Source organism: Gallinula chloropus, assembly GCF_964237585.1.
Source record: "Gallinula chloropus genome assembly, chromosome: 2".
Classification (NCBI taxonomy): domain Eukaryota; kingdom Metazoa; phylum Chordata; class Aves; order Gruiformes; family Rallidae; genus Gallinula; species Gallinula chloropus.
Window position 1 is genome coordinate 63,918,318 of NC_140086.1, and position 12,264 is coordinate 63,930,581.

The following is a 12,264-nucleotide window of genomic DNA, read 5'->3' on the forward strand; positions in this document are numbered from 1 at the left end:
CCATTACTGCTTTTTCATGTAGGCAGCATTGGAGTTGCAATAAGAAGTCAAAGGGCAGTCAAGAAAGACTTCAGGGCCTTGGGATCAGGGGCACAACTAGTGTTTTCCTCTGTCCTTCCAGTGGCAGGGAATGAGGAGAGATGAAACAGGAAAGTCTAGAAGATCAATAACTGTGTCTGAGACTGGGGTCACTGCCAAAAATTTTGGGGTTTTGATCCTGGGTCTCTGTGACACTGGGCCTCTTAGTGATAGATGGGGTACATCTGTCTCAAATGGGGACAAGGATCTTTGCCCTGAAGTTTGCAGGGCTAATTGAAAGAGCTATAAACAAGGCTTGAAGGAGGGAAGGGTTAAAATCATGCTCACTAACAATAAGCCAGAGGGTGGCAGACTACTGTTTGGTTTGAGGGGCAGTGTGCTAGGGATGTTCTCCAGTTAGAGGAGCCCTGCCTCCAGTCAGGTGGAGGAATGGGACAACAGGATTTGCTAGACTCTCTGGATCTGATGGCCTGTCACATCTGACCCCCAGGAGTATAAAGCTCCAGTGGACACTGTTGCACAGTGATACCTAAGGCCATCAAGAGAGAGATGCAACATACAGGTGGCCTTGTGACTGAAGGGTGAACTTAACCATGATGCTGTTGCACAGGTCAGCCATGAATGTGAAACATGTGCTGTGAATCAAGCAAGCCAAGCAGTTAAAGCCTCTCTGGTATGGAGGATGATGACTGAAATATAACTATGGAGAAGCCTGGCAGATTGATCATATCACACTCCCACAGACTCGCCAGGGCAAGTGCGATGTAGTTACAGTGGTTGAAACAACCACTGAGTGGCTGGAAACATAACCTGTGCCACCACCCAGAGCACTGTCCTGGTCCTTGAAAAGCAAGTCCTGAGGTGACATGGCACCCTAGATGGGACTTGACTGGGACTCTGGGGGAAAAAAAGAGACTTTATGACCTTTGGAAGAGACATGGGTTCTATCACTATTTGCTAAAGAGACATCAGCCCCTGCCCCTTTGATCCCCCTCATCAGGAAGCCATAGACCATGATGAGGTCTCCCCTCAGCCTCTTCTTCTCCAGGCTGTACAAGATGGATTGGCAGAGCAGAATTGCATCACAGACTCTTTCTTCAGATAAAATTTTATGGCAGCTATCTGGATGCTATTTTATTTGCTTTCAAGTAGAAAATGAGATGGGGGGGTTGTTGGGGGTGTGTAGGGGGTTATTGTTTTGGGTTGGTATTTTTTTAATGGCAGACAGTTTCAGGTGTTTTTTCTGGGGTAGGTCATAGCCTGTTTCTACTCTTTCAGTGCTTCAGGAGGTAATGAACAAGATGAAAGCAGAAGATACTCTTCATCTCCAATTAAACTCTCCTATATGAATCTCCTGTGACTTTCTGAGAAGATCTTCTATTATTTCACTTTAATACTATATTATTATAATTACTATGATGATAATATTCTCTGTAACTCTCGCTGGTTTTCCAGTGAAAACAAATGCTGCAGACACAATGTGCTTCAGTGCATGATGCAAGGAATAGGACTTTGATAGACATCAAGAAGGCTTATTATTTAGATGTGGTAAAAACTAATTAATAGTCCTCAGTCTGTAATTGGTAGACTAGAAAAGAATATCCACACACATTTTAGAAAGTGGACAAGTGCTGCAAGTACAGTTTCACATACAGATCTTGATTAGGATTTGAAATACATTTTTATTTGCTTTCTTTTGAAGATTTAAATACAGAAGTTATTAGATGACATAAGATGCTCCTTTAAATTTGCAAAACTTCTGGGCCCAGCATCAGTGAAATAAAACCACTGAAGTTGGAACTGTTACTAATTCTCCATCACAAAAATAAAACATGTCATACCCTCATTCTGCTTTCTATGTTGTGAGAACCTTAGTGGTTTTTGTAATTAAAGAGTTCATTTGCCCCTGTACTCGGCATTGGTGAGGCCACACCTTGAGTGCTGTGTCCAGTTCTGGGCTCCTCACCACAAGAAGGACATTGAGGTCTTTGAACAAGTCCAGAGAAGGGCAACCAGGCTGGTGAAGGGGCTGGAGGGCAAATCATATGAGGAATGGCTGAGGGAGCTGGGGATGTTTAGCCTGGAGAAGAGGAGGCTGAGGGGAGACCTTATCAGCACCTACAGTTGCCTGAAGGGAGGTTGTAGAGAGGTGGGTGATGGTCTCTTCAGCCAGGTGACAGGAGATAGGACAAGGGGAAATGGCACAAAGCTGCACCAGGGCAGGTTCAGATTGGATGTTAGGAAAAAATTCTTCACTGAAAGAGTTGTCAGGGCCTGGAACAGGCTGCCCAGGGAGGTGGTTGAGTCACCATCCCTGGGTGTGTTTAAAAGACTGATAGATGAGGTACTCAGGGATATGGTTTAGCATAGGACAAGAATGATTGAACTTGATGATCTTAAAGGTGTTTTACAACCTGATTCTGTGGTTCAATTTGCCCATTGACGTTGTGCAGCTGCATGTGTGTATGTTGTGATAGTCCCCTCCAAGGCCCATGTAGCTTTACAGTGATAGTAACTCAGGTGCTGAGGAGGAATATGTATGTGTCAGGCAAGGAGGGGAGATGGATGCTGTAGAGGGGAGGGGAAAAGTCCAATGTTAACTTACAGTGCACAGTTGTTCAAAGTCCACGTTTGTAAGTGGAGAAAACTTTTCAAGAATTCTGGTGTGTCGGTTTTCTGGTTCCAATTTTATTTCAGATAATTATGGAGGAGAGCAATGCATACAGTTACTGGCAGAGGTTTTTCAGAAATGCAAAGATCCTGACGCATCACCCTTACGAAGAGCTGATACACAAAACCAGTCTCTCATTTAAAAAGAGAAAAGAATGTAGGCTTCCATCCTCTTCCAACTCATCTGCTGATAGCTAATATCCGTGAAGTCTGGATATATTTCCACATTAAATACTGAAGGGTTTTTAAGTGGTCTGAAATGTATTTTTTTCTTTCTGTACTGGCTTAGGAGCATATGCAGACCCATCAGGCTGGACCTTCCCTGAGTTCCCAGAAGCCTAGAGTGTTCAAGTGTGATACTTGTGAAAAAGCTTTTGCTAAGCCAAGTCAGCTGGAAAGACACAGCCGCATTCACACAGGTAACACCACAAATTAATGTTATCTTTGCAAGATTTTTTTTTACAAATATATGGGTATTAAATTTGCAGTCCTTGCTCGTGGTTTCAGGTATTTAAATATTAATTTAAGCTTAAAAAAACAAGTAAATTTCTAACTCAAACAGGTTAGAAATTGAAATGAGAAGCAGCAGGCTTGAAATCTCAGAAACTCTGATGTTTTGTTTAAAGCCAGAACATCATGCTTAGTGATATGATTAAACATCTCCATATTTTGGGACTAGTGGTTCTGCAACAGTAACATGAATCATGAGCTTGTATCTAAGAGTTTATCAGTTGTTGAAGCAGATTAAACAGTGCTTTAAAATGGGTTTTTTAAGGTGGTGTAAAGACATTGGATGTGATCTTCAGACATATAGGAGAATGTGCAATTCAGTGGGTGTTGCTCAGTGACCTTAAATAAGGGACAGTCTTGACTGCTGACTGCTGTATGCAGTGGTTCTTCATTGTCATCGAGCTACTACGCAGTTCATCTGTTTCTAATGCAAGTGCTTTTCATTTGTTTTGTTCTTTTCTGCTTATTATATTCTTCAACTGTTACTCTATAAAAAGACTGTACTGACTTCTAGGGAGCACACTTTTTCTGTGATAAAAGTGCTTTTTGGGTTGCAGCTTCTTCTCTGCTACAAGTTGAAAGCTCTACGTAGAATAGTCCAGCTGCCTTCCCTTTCACCTTCTGTATCTTAACAACAGCATTCTTAACAACAGGAGTTCTAAATAAAGAAATCAGTTCTCCAAAACGAGTTCTCCTTTTCCACACCACTGCTACCAACAATGTGCTGTCGTGGCTGCTAGAGTTAAAAGGAAAGAGAAAAGTTAACTGTATTGCTTCTAAGCTGGAGGGGACCAAGGAATTTTGACTCCCCAGAAAGGGTCACATTCTCTCAGTGAGTCAGCCAGAGCTTTCTCTTTTCCCAGTATCAACTCCTGGTAGTTTGCTTTTGGCTGCTTTATGGTCATTTAAAGCAAAGTTCTTAATCTCTTCTTTTAAGTTATCTTGTTAACACTGTCATTTTTACTTGGTTAGCATCAATTGCCAGTCTTGTGATGTATAATTTGAGTTTCATCTTGGAACCCTCCAATTCAGGAGGTTCTTGCAGGTTTTAATACTAGTTTCTTAGTTTAGCATTGCAACTCTAAAGTATAGACCTGCCTGCGTACCCAAGTGTCGTGTGCTGTCATTCCATGCATCAAAACTAACTTTTCTCCAGCTGTGACAAATGCAGTCTTAACACACACACACACACATTCTACCATGCAGTGCCAAATGTTTGTATGTAATGTGATTACTGAGCTGGGAAGGGCTGAGATCCTCGGCCAGCAAGCTGTGAAATCCTGCGGTGGTATCTATTGGTTGTAGCAGCTGGAGAGTATTGCAACGGGAGGGGGAGTTAGCAGTGCCAGTGTGATAGGAATAGACTTCCTTGGGCTGGGTGATCCACTTTTCAGCACAACATAACTCTGGCACCTGAGCTGTAACATCCTGATAGGGTGATGGATATTTCCCACCATTTGTCAGCTAACAGCCCTCATTGCTGATGAGTTGCTACTAGTTACAGTTACCATATTATGGGCGTGTGCAAACAGGTTTTATAAGGGATGTTCCTACCAAGTGTTTGAAAAGGTTTCTCATTTGGGTGTGGGAGGAAATTTTGGTCTGCTCTAGTAGAGCTGGTTTTATGTGTTCAGGGTCTCTGCTAACCCTTTGTATTCTCATCTAATGGATTTGTCTGCTTGTGCTACTCTTTACCCCTTGCCCCAAAGAAATGGTGACTGCTCTTCCCAAGAGTAAAACTGAAGAAGGGAACACAGCTGCTCTGAGCTGTTAAAGTGGTAGCAAGGAACATTGTGATTATACTGAGGACAGGAAAAGAGAGGCAGGAATTACAATCTACAGATTTTTTTTTTTAATCTCCTTAGAGTTCCCCAATAATTACTTTCTGCAAAACTGACTTAGACCATTAGCTTTTTTAAAAGCCTGTATTATTTAATTAAGAGATTCAGAAAATAATCTGAAAGCAGGAAAAATGACCAGTTCCCCTTTTCCCTGCTTTGATTCAGCCTGCCCATAGTAATAGAGACAGAGCGCTAGCGGAAGGCTGGGCAGAGGGCAGAGTCCCTTTATGCATCTGTTTCTTGTAAATCTGCACCCTCACTGGAGAAATTCTTTCTATTTTGGAATGAATTGCAGTTTACTGAGTAAATCCTCAGATATTTTAGAGCTTCTTGTGCTTGGGTGCTCATGTGCTAGGAATGCCCCTAAGCTGTATCCATCCTTCCTAAATTCATTTTTATATTGCTGTTGTCTGGCATTCTTGAAACAGCAAGTCAATCCACATGACAGTCATTCATGTTATTTTAAAAATCCCTTCAGACCACAAGAGTGAAGATGAGCTGCCGAGATGTTTTTAAATAGGTGCTTTTACGTAAACTGTCATAGGAAAGACTGAAGTAAAGCTAATCTGACTTGCTCTCCCTAACACTGTGTTCCCTGTCTGTGAGAAAGTGTTTGTCATTTTTATCTTTATTTCTAATGGCCAATACCTGCTGAATTACTGGCCAGAATGAAGACACGTTGTTTCTCTGAACAGCACAGAATGTCTCACACATTCAGATTTACCAGTGAAGATGGGTTTGGAGAAGTGGAAATTAGAGAGAAGTGGATCTTTCTAGTTCTACCAAAAAGCCATGTGGTAATCCATTACACAATACTGAAAAGGCTGTTCCTCTTGAACAGACTAGAAAACCTGGAGCCAGAACTATCTGAGGAAACTTAGATTTCACTTCAGACTGGTGAGAGCACTGTTAACAGAAGTAGGAAGAACGCACAGATTTAGCATGTAAGCTACAACACATGTGGGCACGCTAGCATACAGGTGATGGACACATTTGAGAGAAAAATTGGCTCTTTAGAAAAAAAACCTGGAAAAGTATACTCCTGCTTGTGCTTTATTGTGCTAACTGACAGCAAACCATATTTGTGTGTTCAGAAGCCCGAAATGTCATATGACAGCATCAGAGGTTCAGGTATTGGGTGTCGGAGTAAAGGTCTGGTTTTGTGAAGTAGGTATTTTTAAATTCTAAAGGATTTTTGTAATGAATTATAATCAGAAATTAGTAGTATTTTGGCAGATGTGCAAAAAGTCTGCCTGCTTTGGTAGGATATGGGAATCACTAGTATCTATTGGTGTAGAAGGCTACAGGTCCCATGTAGAACCACCAGAATTTTTTTTTTAACACATTGGATTTAGTAGTTTCTTACAAACATCAGCTTTGTTAAATTGCATTGTCTACTTACTTGTAAATGATGTGAAAAGATAATGGTCCCCTTGAGTACAGAAAAGTCACACTGGTAAACAGTTTTTTTTTTTCACAGCTCCATGAAATAATTTACTTAAACTGATTGGAAAGATAACAGTATCAGTGGTTTAGGACTTCTGTAAATATTCTAATACTTAATTTGGGGTGTTTTGCTGATGATAAGGAGCCATTTTAAGAAAGTCTTAAGGAAAAAGATCACGCTTACTTAATTTCTAGGTCATCTTGATCATTTCCACTGAATTCTGAACTGTATTTTTGAGAAATCATTAAAGATGTGGTTTTTCTCTTTTTATAAGGGGAACGCCCGTTTCAGTGTACGCTTTGTGAAAAGGCTTTCAACCAGAAGAGTGCTCTTCAAGTCCATATGAAAAAGCACACAGGGGAGAGGCCTTATAAATGCGATTACTGTGCAATGGGATTTACACAGAAAAGCAATATGAAGCTGCATATGAAACGGGCTCACGGTTACACGGGTACGTAGCACGGTGATGGTAATGGTGAGTGAGGGAAGACACATGCCTTACTAAGAAAGCACAAAACACTTTAAGCTATTGAGGGATTAGGCACTAATAGCCGAAGGCCAGATTTGGTGAGCTACTAGTTGAACACGTAACCCAAAAACGCAGGTTGAAAGAGAATTTGGTTACTGCTTATGGTTCCTTGGGGTTTATGTGAAAGAGAAAGTACAAAAACTATTACAGGAAAACAACAACAGTATTACAGACCTATATCTATATTTATTTATGTGTAATTTTTCCAAGAACGTCCACTGAATCTGCCAGATCTGAAGTAGTTGTATAATACTTTTCCCAGTGTGTTTCTTCTATTCCCCAAGTGCTCTATTCGATTTTTTTGTTACCCTGTACATCGAATCATACTCACTTGTCTTTTTCTCTTGCACTTTGGTAGGTCCTGTACAAGAGCCTGTTAGTCATCAGGAACAAGAAGGGGAAGATATCAGTCGTGCTTTGAATTTAGAAGAAGTGGTACAAGAATCTTCAAATGAATGGCAAAGTATAGGCAATGTTTTTCGATGACACCTTAGAATTTGAAAGCTAAAAATTGTTTCTGAGACTCGAATTTCTCTACACAAGTTTTCAGAAAAGTAGAAGATGGATTTTTACAGTTAAAGCTTCAAGCATTGAAAATATTAACAATAGAATAATATATTATAGTTTTTTTAATTATTTACGAAAATTACCTAAAAGAATCGTTCTTTTTGTCTTTAAGCTTGTAGAAGATTATTGGGAAAACATCGTTTAATCTGTGCTAAGTTGTCTGTGAATCAAAGAACTCAGGTAATACTGTATACAGTTTCATCTTCTAATTCACAGCCAGTATATCTGTTTGGAAAATAAACTGGAACTTTATATCAGAATAGAACGATTCCCATTTTTAAAGAAGGTGAAGAAGAACTTTGTGGGGAAAACCATGCAACTGTTGGTCAGCTTGCTTTATTTACGTGTTTAAAGTAATAACTAATTGAGGTTGGAAACAAAATGTTACAGAGTTAGAGGCATGCAGTATGAAATAGGTTTGGGTCGGGTTGGTTTTTGTTCTTTCTGCAAGGCGCAGGAAGAGGTTGGTTGTATTTCTGTTTTAAGGTGTGGTTTGTTTGGGTTTTTTTTTAGTACAGTTGAGAATTTTTTGAAGAAAAATAATATGCCATGATCTTACTTGAGTTCAGCTCTAGAGAGGGAGCATGTTCATTTCCATTCCAACCACAGAGGCAGTTAATTGTGAGCTTTTATGTTCAAAGTCTGAGGTTTTAAACTCAGCAATAATTATTTAGAGAGAACCCAAACTAGAAGAGGTTCCTGTGAAAGCCTCTTCTTTTACATTTGCTATATTGGATCAGCAGGTACATGCCTCAGTATCTGTGGAAAACACAGCCATATACGAAACCTGGGCAGTAAACATGCAGTTCTGTGTTAGCAGTGAGAACGTTAGACGCGCTCTAGGTCACCTGTGCTATACCCTCAGTGCTGTGAACGGTTACCATTTCAAATCTGTACACGGCTCGTTGTTTTCTTTGTGAATTTTATTTGTTGTTCTTGAAGTCATTTCAGCAAGAAACTACCTAGTTGGGTAATTAATGCTTTGGAAGGTGCCACTTGTTAAGTATATTCAGAACAAAGAAACACTGGAGTTAAAACATAGTCATCTTTTAGACATTCCAAAGATGGAAGCTCTTTTCTTATTTTTACCATGTTCTTTTGAATTTTATTTATATGTTACATATATATAGATATATATATTTGTGTGCTTGAATGTATATACATATATTTAAAGTTATATGAGCCTCTGTGTGGCTGATCAGTATATTTTGTAAATACTAATCCCAGTTGCAGGACGTTCATCTTTTCGGTTTGCTGCAAGTACTTCTAGGTCAGTGGTGGATTTGTTGTTCTATACTACAGAGCTGGAGTGTAATTTGCCTTCTGAAAGATAACGGCGCTCAGATCCAAAAAGGCCCTTTTCTGTAAATATTGTCTATACTTTGTCTATGATGCAAACTAGTTATTTCAGACCGCTGAAGCAAGAAATCACTGTTGGTTTTGATAGGGCATCTCTTAATTCTTTTGTTAACTCTTTGGCATATGTATATAAGTAATATAATTGGTGACATAAAAATAACACTTTTGTTATGTGGAATATTTAATTCAAAAACATGTTAAATAATATTACTTTTTTCCAAATTCTGTATTGTGTATTTTTTTAACCCTTCTATTCTGGATTCTGGGAAAGCCTTAAAACTCCATTTAACAGCCAGGCGTCTCTCAGCGTTATATTTGAAAGTATATGTGACATTCTTCCAGCGGTGCCTTTCCTTCCAGACAGCCCCTTGGTAATTCAGCTGTTTCAGAAACACATTCTATTTTACAGTCATCTGTAGGCATACTGGCCCCGTGGCCTAGCTCCCTGCCTGTCTGTCCCAGTGCATCAGGATGTGCTGTGTTGTGTGTACCATGTATGAAACCTTTTCCCCATCATTCCAGAGAACACTCTACAGATGCACAGCAAGGTTTATTGGGGTCCATTTCCTGGGGGGGTGGTGTGCGTGTGTGTGACACTTTCCAGAGGCTGCCAAATCCAGTTTGACAGATTTACAGCTGGTCCCATATGGATGCAAATCCATCCTCCCTAACAGGAACACGATTCTTGAATGCTCGAAAGTGTTCACTCTGCACTGGCTGTGATTGCTTTGCCAGCCAGTACAGACTGGCAGTGGTCAGTACTGGGTGAGTGAGCATGTGCTGTATGGGGGTCTTGTGAGTGAAGAGGATGGTTTTAAAGTGGTCACTTCTCAAAGTGTTACGTCTTGATTAGAGGCAATGAGCATGTGTTTTAAGCCTTGGAAGTGTTAAATAAGCAGCTTGAGTTAAAAAAGCTTGTTTTCTAACCTGGGATTTGATTGGCTTTCCTGCATCCTCCTCCCCTGTGAATGTCAGGAATTCGCTCTTGAGTATTTCCATGGCCAAGGTTCTTCCCTCTGAGGGTGAGATGAGGTGTTTGAAGCAGTGTGCCTCTTGCTGCTCCCTACACATACAGGCACAGCAACCAGTATGCTGCCATTTTCAAAAGCATTGTAGAAGCAGGCACATTTCTTCAGGAAGCAGAAAGAACTCTTGCTCTGAGGCCTGTTTGGAGAGTGGCACTGAGAGCTGTGGTGGGTAAGTGAATAGTGCAGAGGGATGTCTCCCTTTGACTTGATTTGGTGCAGTAGTAGGCTTACACGAGCCTGAGGCCTTTTGGCCTGTGTCTGCTCAAGTATTTCCTTTGGCTTATGTCCATTCCTTTGGTACAAGAAATGACACACTCTTAGTGCTGGTTCTACATTCTCCTTTCAGGAAAAAGCCTCTGCTTACAAATCAAATAACCGTTTAAACTGCTCTTTTCCAGCAAAACTGCTAGTGAGTAATTAAGTTTTAATCTCTTTTGAGACCCTTGTGTGGGTAAAATAGGGATTTAAAGTCTGCCATACCTTTTCCTCTACAGGAAATAAACCCAAAAATGCCACTTCCAGCCCCTGGAAGAGATGACTGAGGGCAAAGCAGGATGGGGAAGGCGAGGAAGAGGCTTTGGCTGAGTTCTGGAGTTCTGCAATGCAGGATGTCGAAAGATGTATTGCTCAAAGTTGAAGGCTGCTTTCAAAGGCAGCTTGATTTTTCCGTGTATGCTGTTCAGAGGAGGTATCTGTGCTGTACGTGTTTACAAAGGGTGGGATTTCATTGCCATACATAGGTATGTTAGTGCCTTGCAATACCCCCTGGCCTTTAGATGCCACTCCACCGAGACATAGGCCTCCCATAAATCCTGAGTCATACTGTCAGCCTTGTGGGCTGTGCTGTGTCACCAGCAACAGCACTAGAAGCCTGTCCTGGGTCCCAAAGTGTCGTTTTCTAGTATCTGAACATTTGTTATTAATGAATTGTGGAAGAAAAACCCCACAGAACTGCATTCATGTCACAGAATCATAGAGGTTGGAAGGGATCTCAAGAGGTCATCGGGTCCAAACCCCTGACAAAGCAGGTTCCCTAGGACAGGTCACACAGATAGGCGTCCAGATGGGTCTTGAATATCTCCAGAGAAGGAGACTCCAGAACCCCCCTGGGCAGCCTGTGCCAGGGCTCTGTCACCCTCACTGGGAAAAAGTTCTTCCTCATGTTGGTGCGGAACGTCCTGTATTCTAACTTGGCAGCCATTGCCCCTTGTCCTGTCTCCACAGACCACTGAAAAGGGGCTGGCTGATTCCCCCTGCATCCCGTTTATAAACATGAAAAAGGTGTGTGTATATATATACACACACACCTATATATGTATATGTATATATATGGTGTGTGTGTGTATATATATATATATGATCTCTGTTATAAAAGACAAAACTGATCCAAGTTTCATTTCAAGTTGATTACTTTATTTCAATAATGAATATTTTTAAAAGCTGTGTTCCTATAAGAACAATACGTATTCAAATTAAATCAACTATTACGTTGCGGAGTATACATCTGAATGAAGCTACAATAGAAAAATACACATAGCAACCAGTGTAGGTAATAGATGATGTAATCTCTTGTGTGTGTATGCTTACTAATTTTGGTGCTCTTGTTTTCTTTAGCCTCTACGTATTTTCTATCCTCTCATCTTTCATTACTTCATATTAATGGACACTGATTTAAACCTACAATAATAGATTTAGATGTGAAATGCAATTAACGTACATATTTATGGGTAACTTTTACTGGGTGCTTATTAGGCATGCAGTTTCCACCTGGGAAGCACTAACCTACATACAATGCACAGGCTAAAACTAAAAAGGAAATGAAATAATTAATCAGACACTTAGACAACAGCTGGAAGGAAGGGTAAGTTTAGGTGATAAAACAGTGCAATTCAGAAGAGCTTTTTCTTTTCCCTAGGCGTGGTTGGAAATACCATTGCCACGCGTTCATCTTAGTAATCCGTGAGCGGTTAATACCTAAATCTAACTCAGCTCTTTATTTCTATAAGGCAACTACAGTACAACAGTTAAATGTTCACAGTAGTTTACTACGAGTTTGCTTTGGTGCGCTGCCTTGAATCGGCATCCAGATGTTACGCGGGGAAAAGGTGAGCCGACCGAAGGTAACACTGCTGCAGTGCCGAGAGAGACACTTGAAGTTCTAACAGGAGGTATGTGCAGGACTATCTGAGATACCAGTACTGAAGGGCTCTCTTTCAGAAATTAGACTTGTTTGTTTATATCTGTTTATTTACTTATTTGTTGTACTGCAAAGTT

The 12,264-nt window shown here is 40.6% G+C and overlaps 1 protein-coding gene across 1 annotated transcript in view; it reads left to right on the forward strand.

Moving 5' to 3' along the window:
* ZNF236 (zinc finger protein 236) overlaps positions 1-7,842 on the forward strand; it is a gene marked incomplete at its 5' end in the record, with an annotated part of 79,044 nt that extends 71,202 nt beyond the window's left edge. Inside the window, 3 exons of the mRNA XM_084280161.1 lie at positions 2,999-3,128; positions 6,782-6,958; positions 7,395-7,842. Coding sequence (XP_084136287.1) covers positions 2,999-3,128; positions 6,782-6,958; positions 7,395-7,522 — 435 coding nt within the window. The 3' untranslated portion in view covers positions 7,523-7,842. The remainder of the gene's footprint in view (positions 1-2,998; positions 3,129-6,781; positions 6,959-7,394) is intronic.
* Between the last annotated feature and the right edge of the window lie 4,422 nt (positions 7,843-12,264).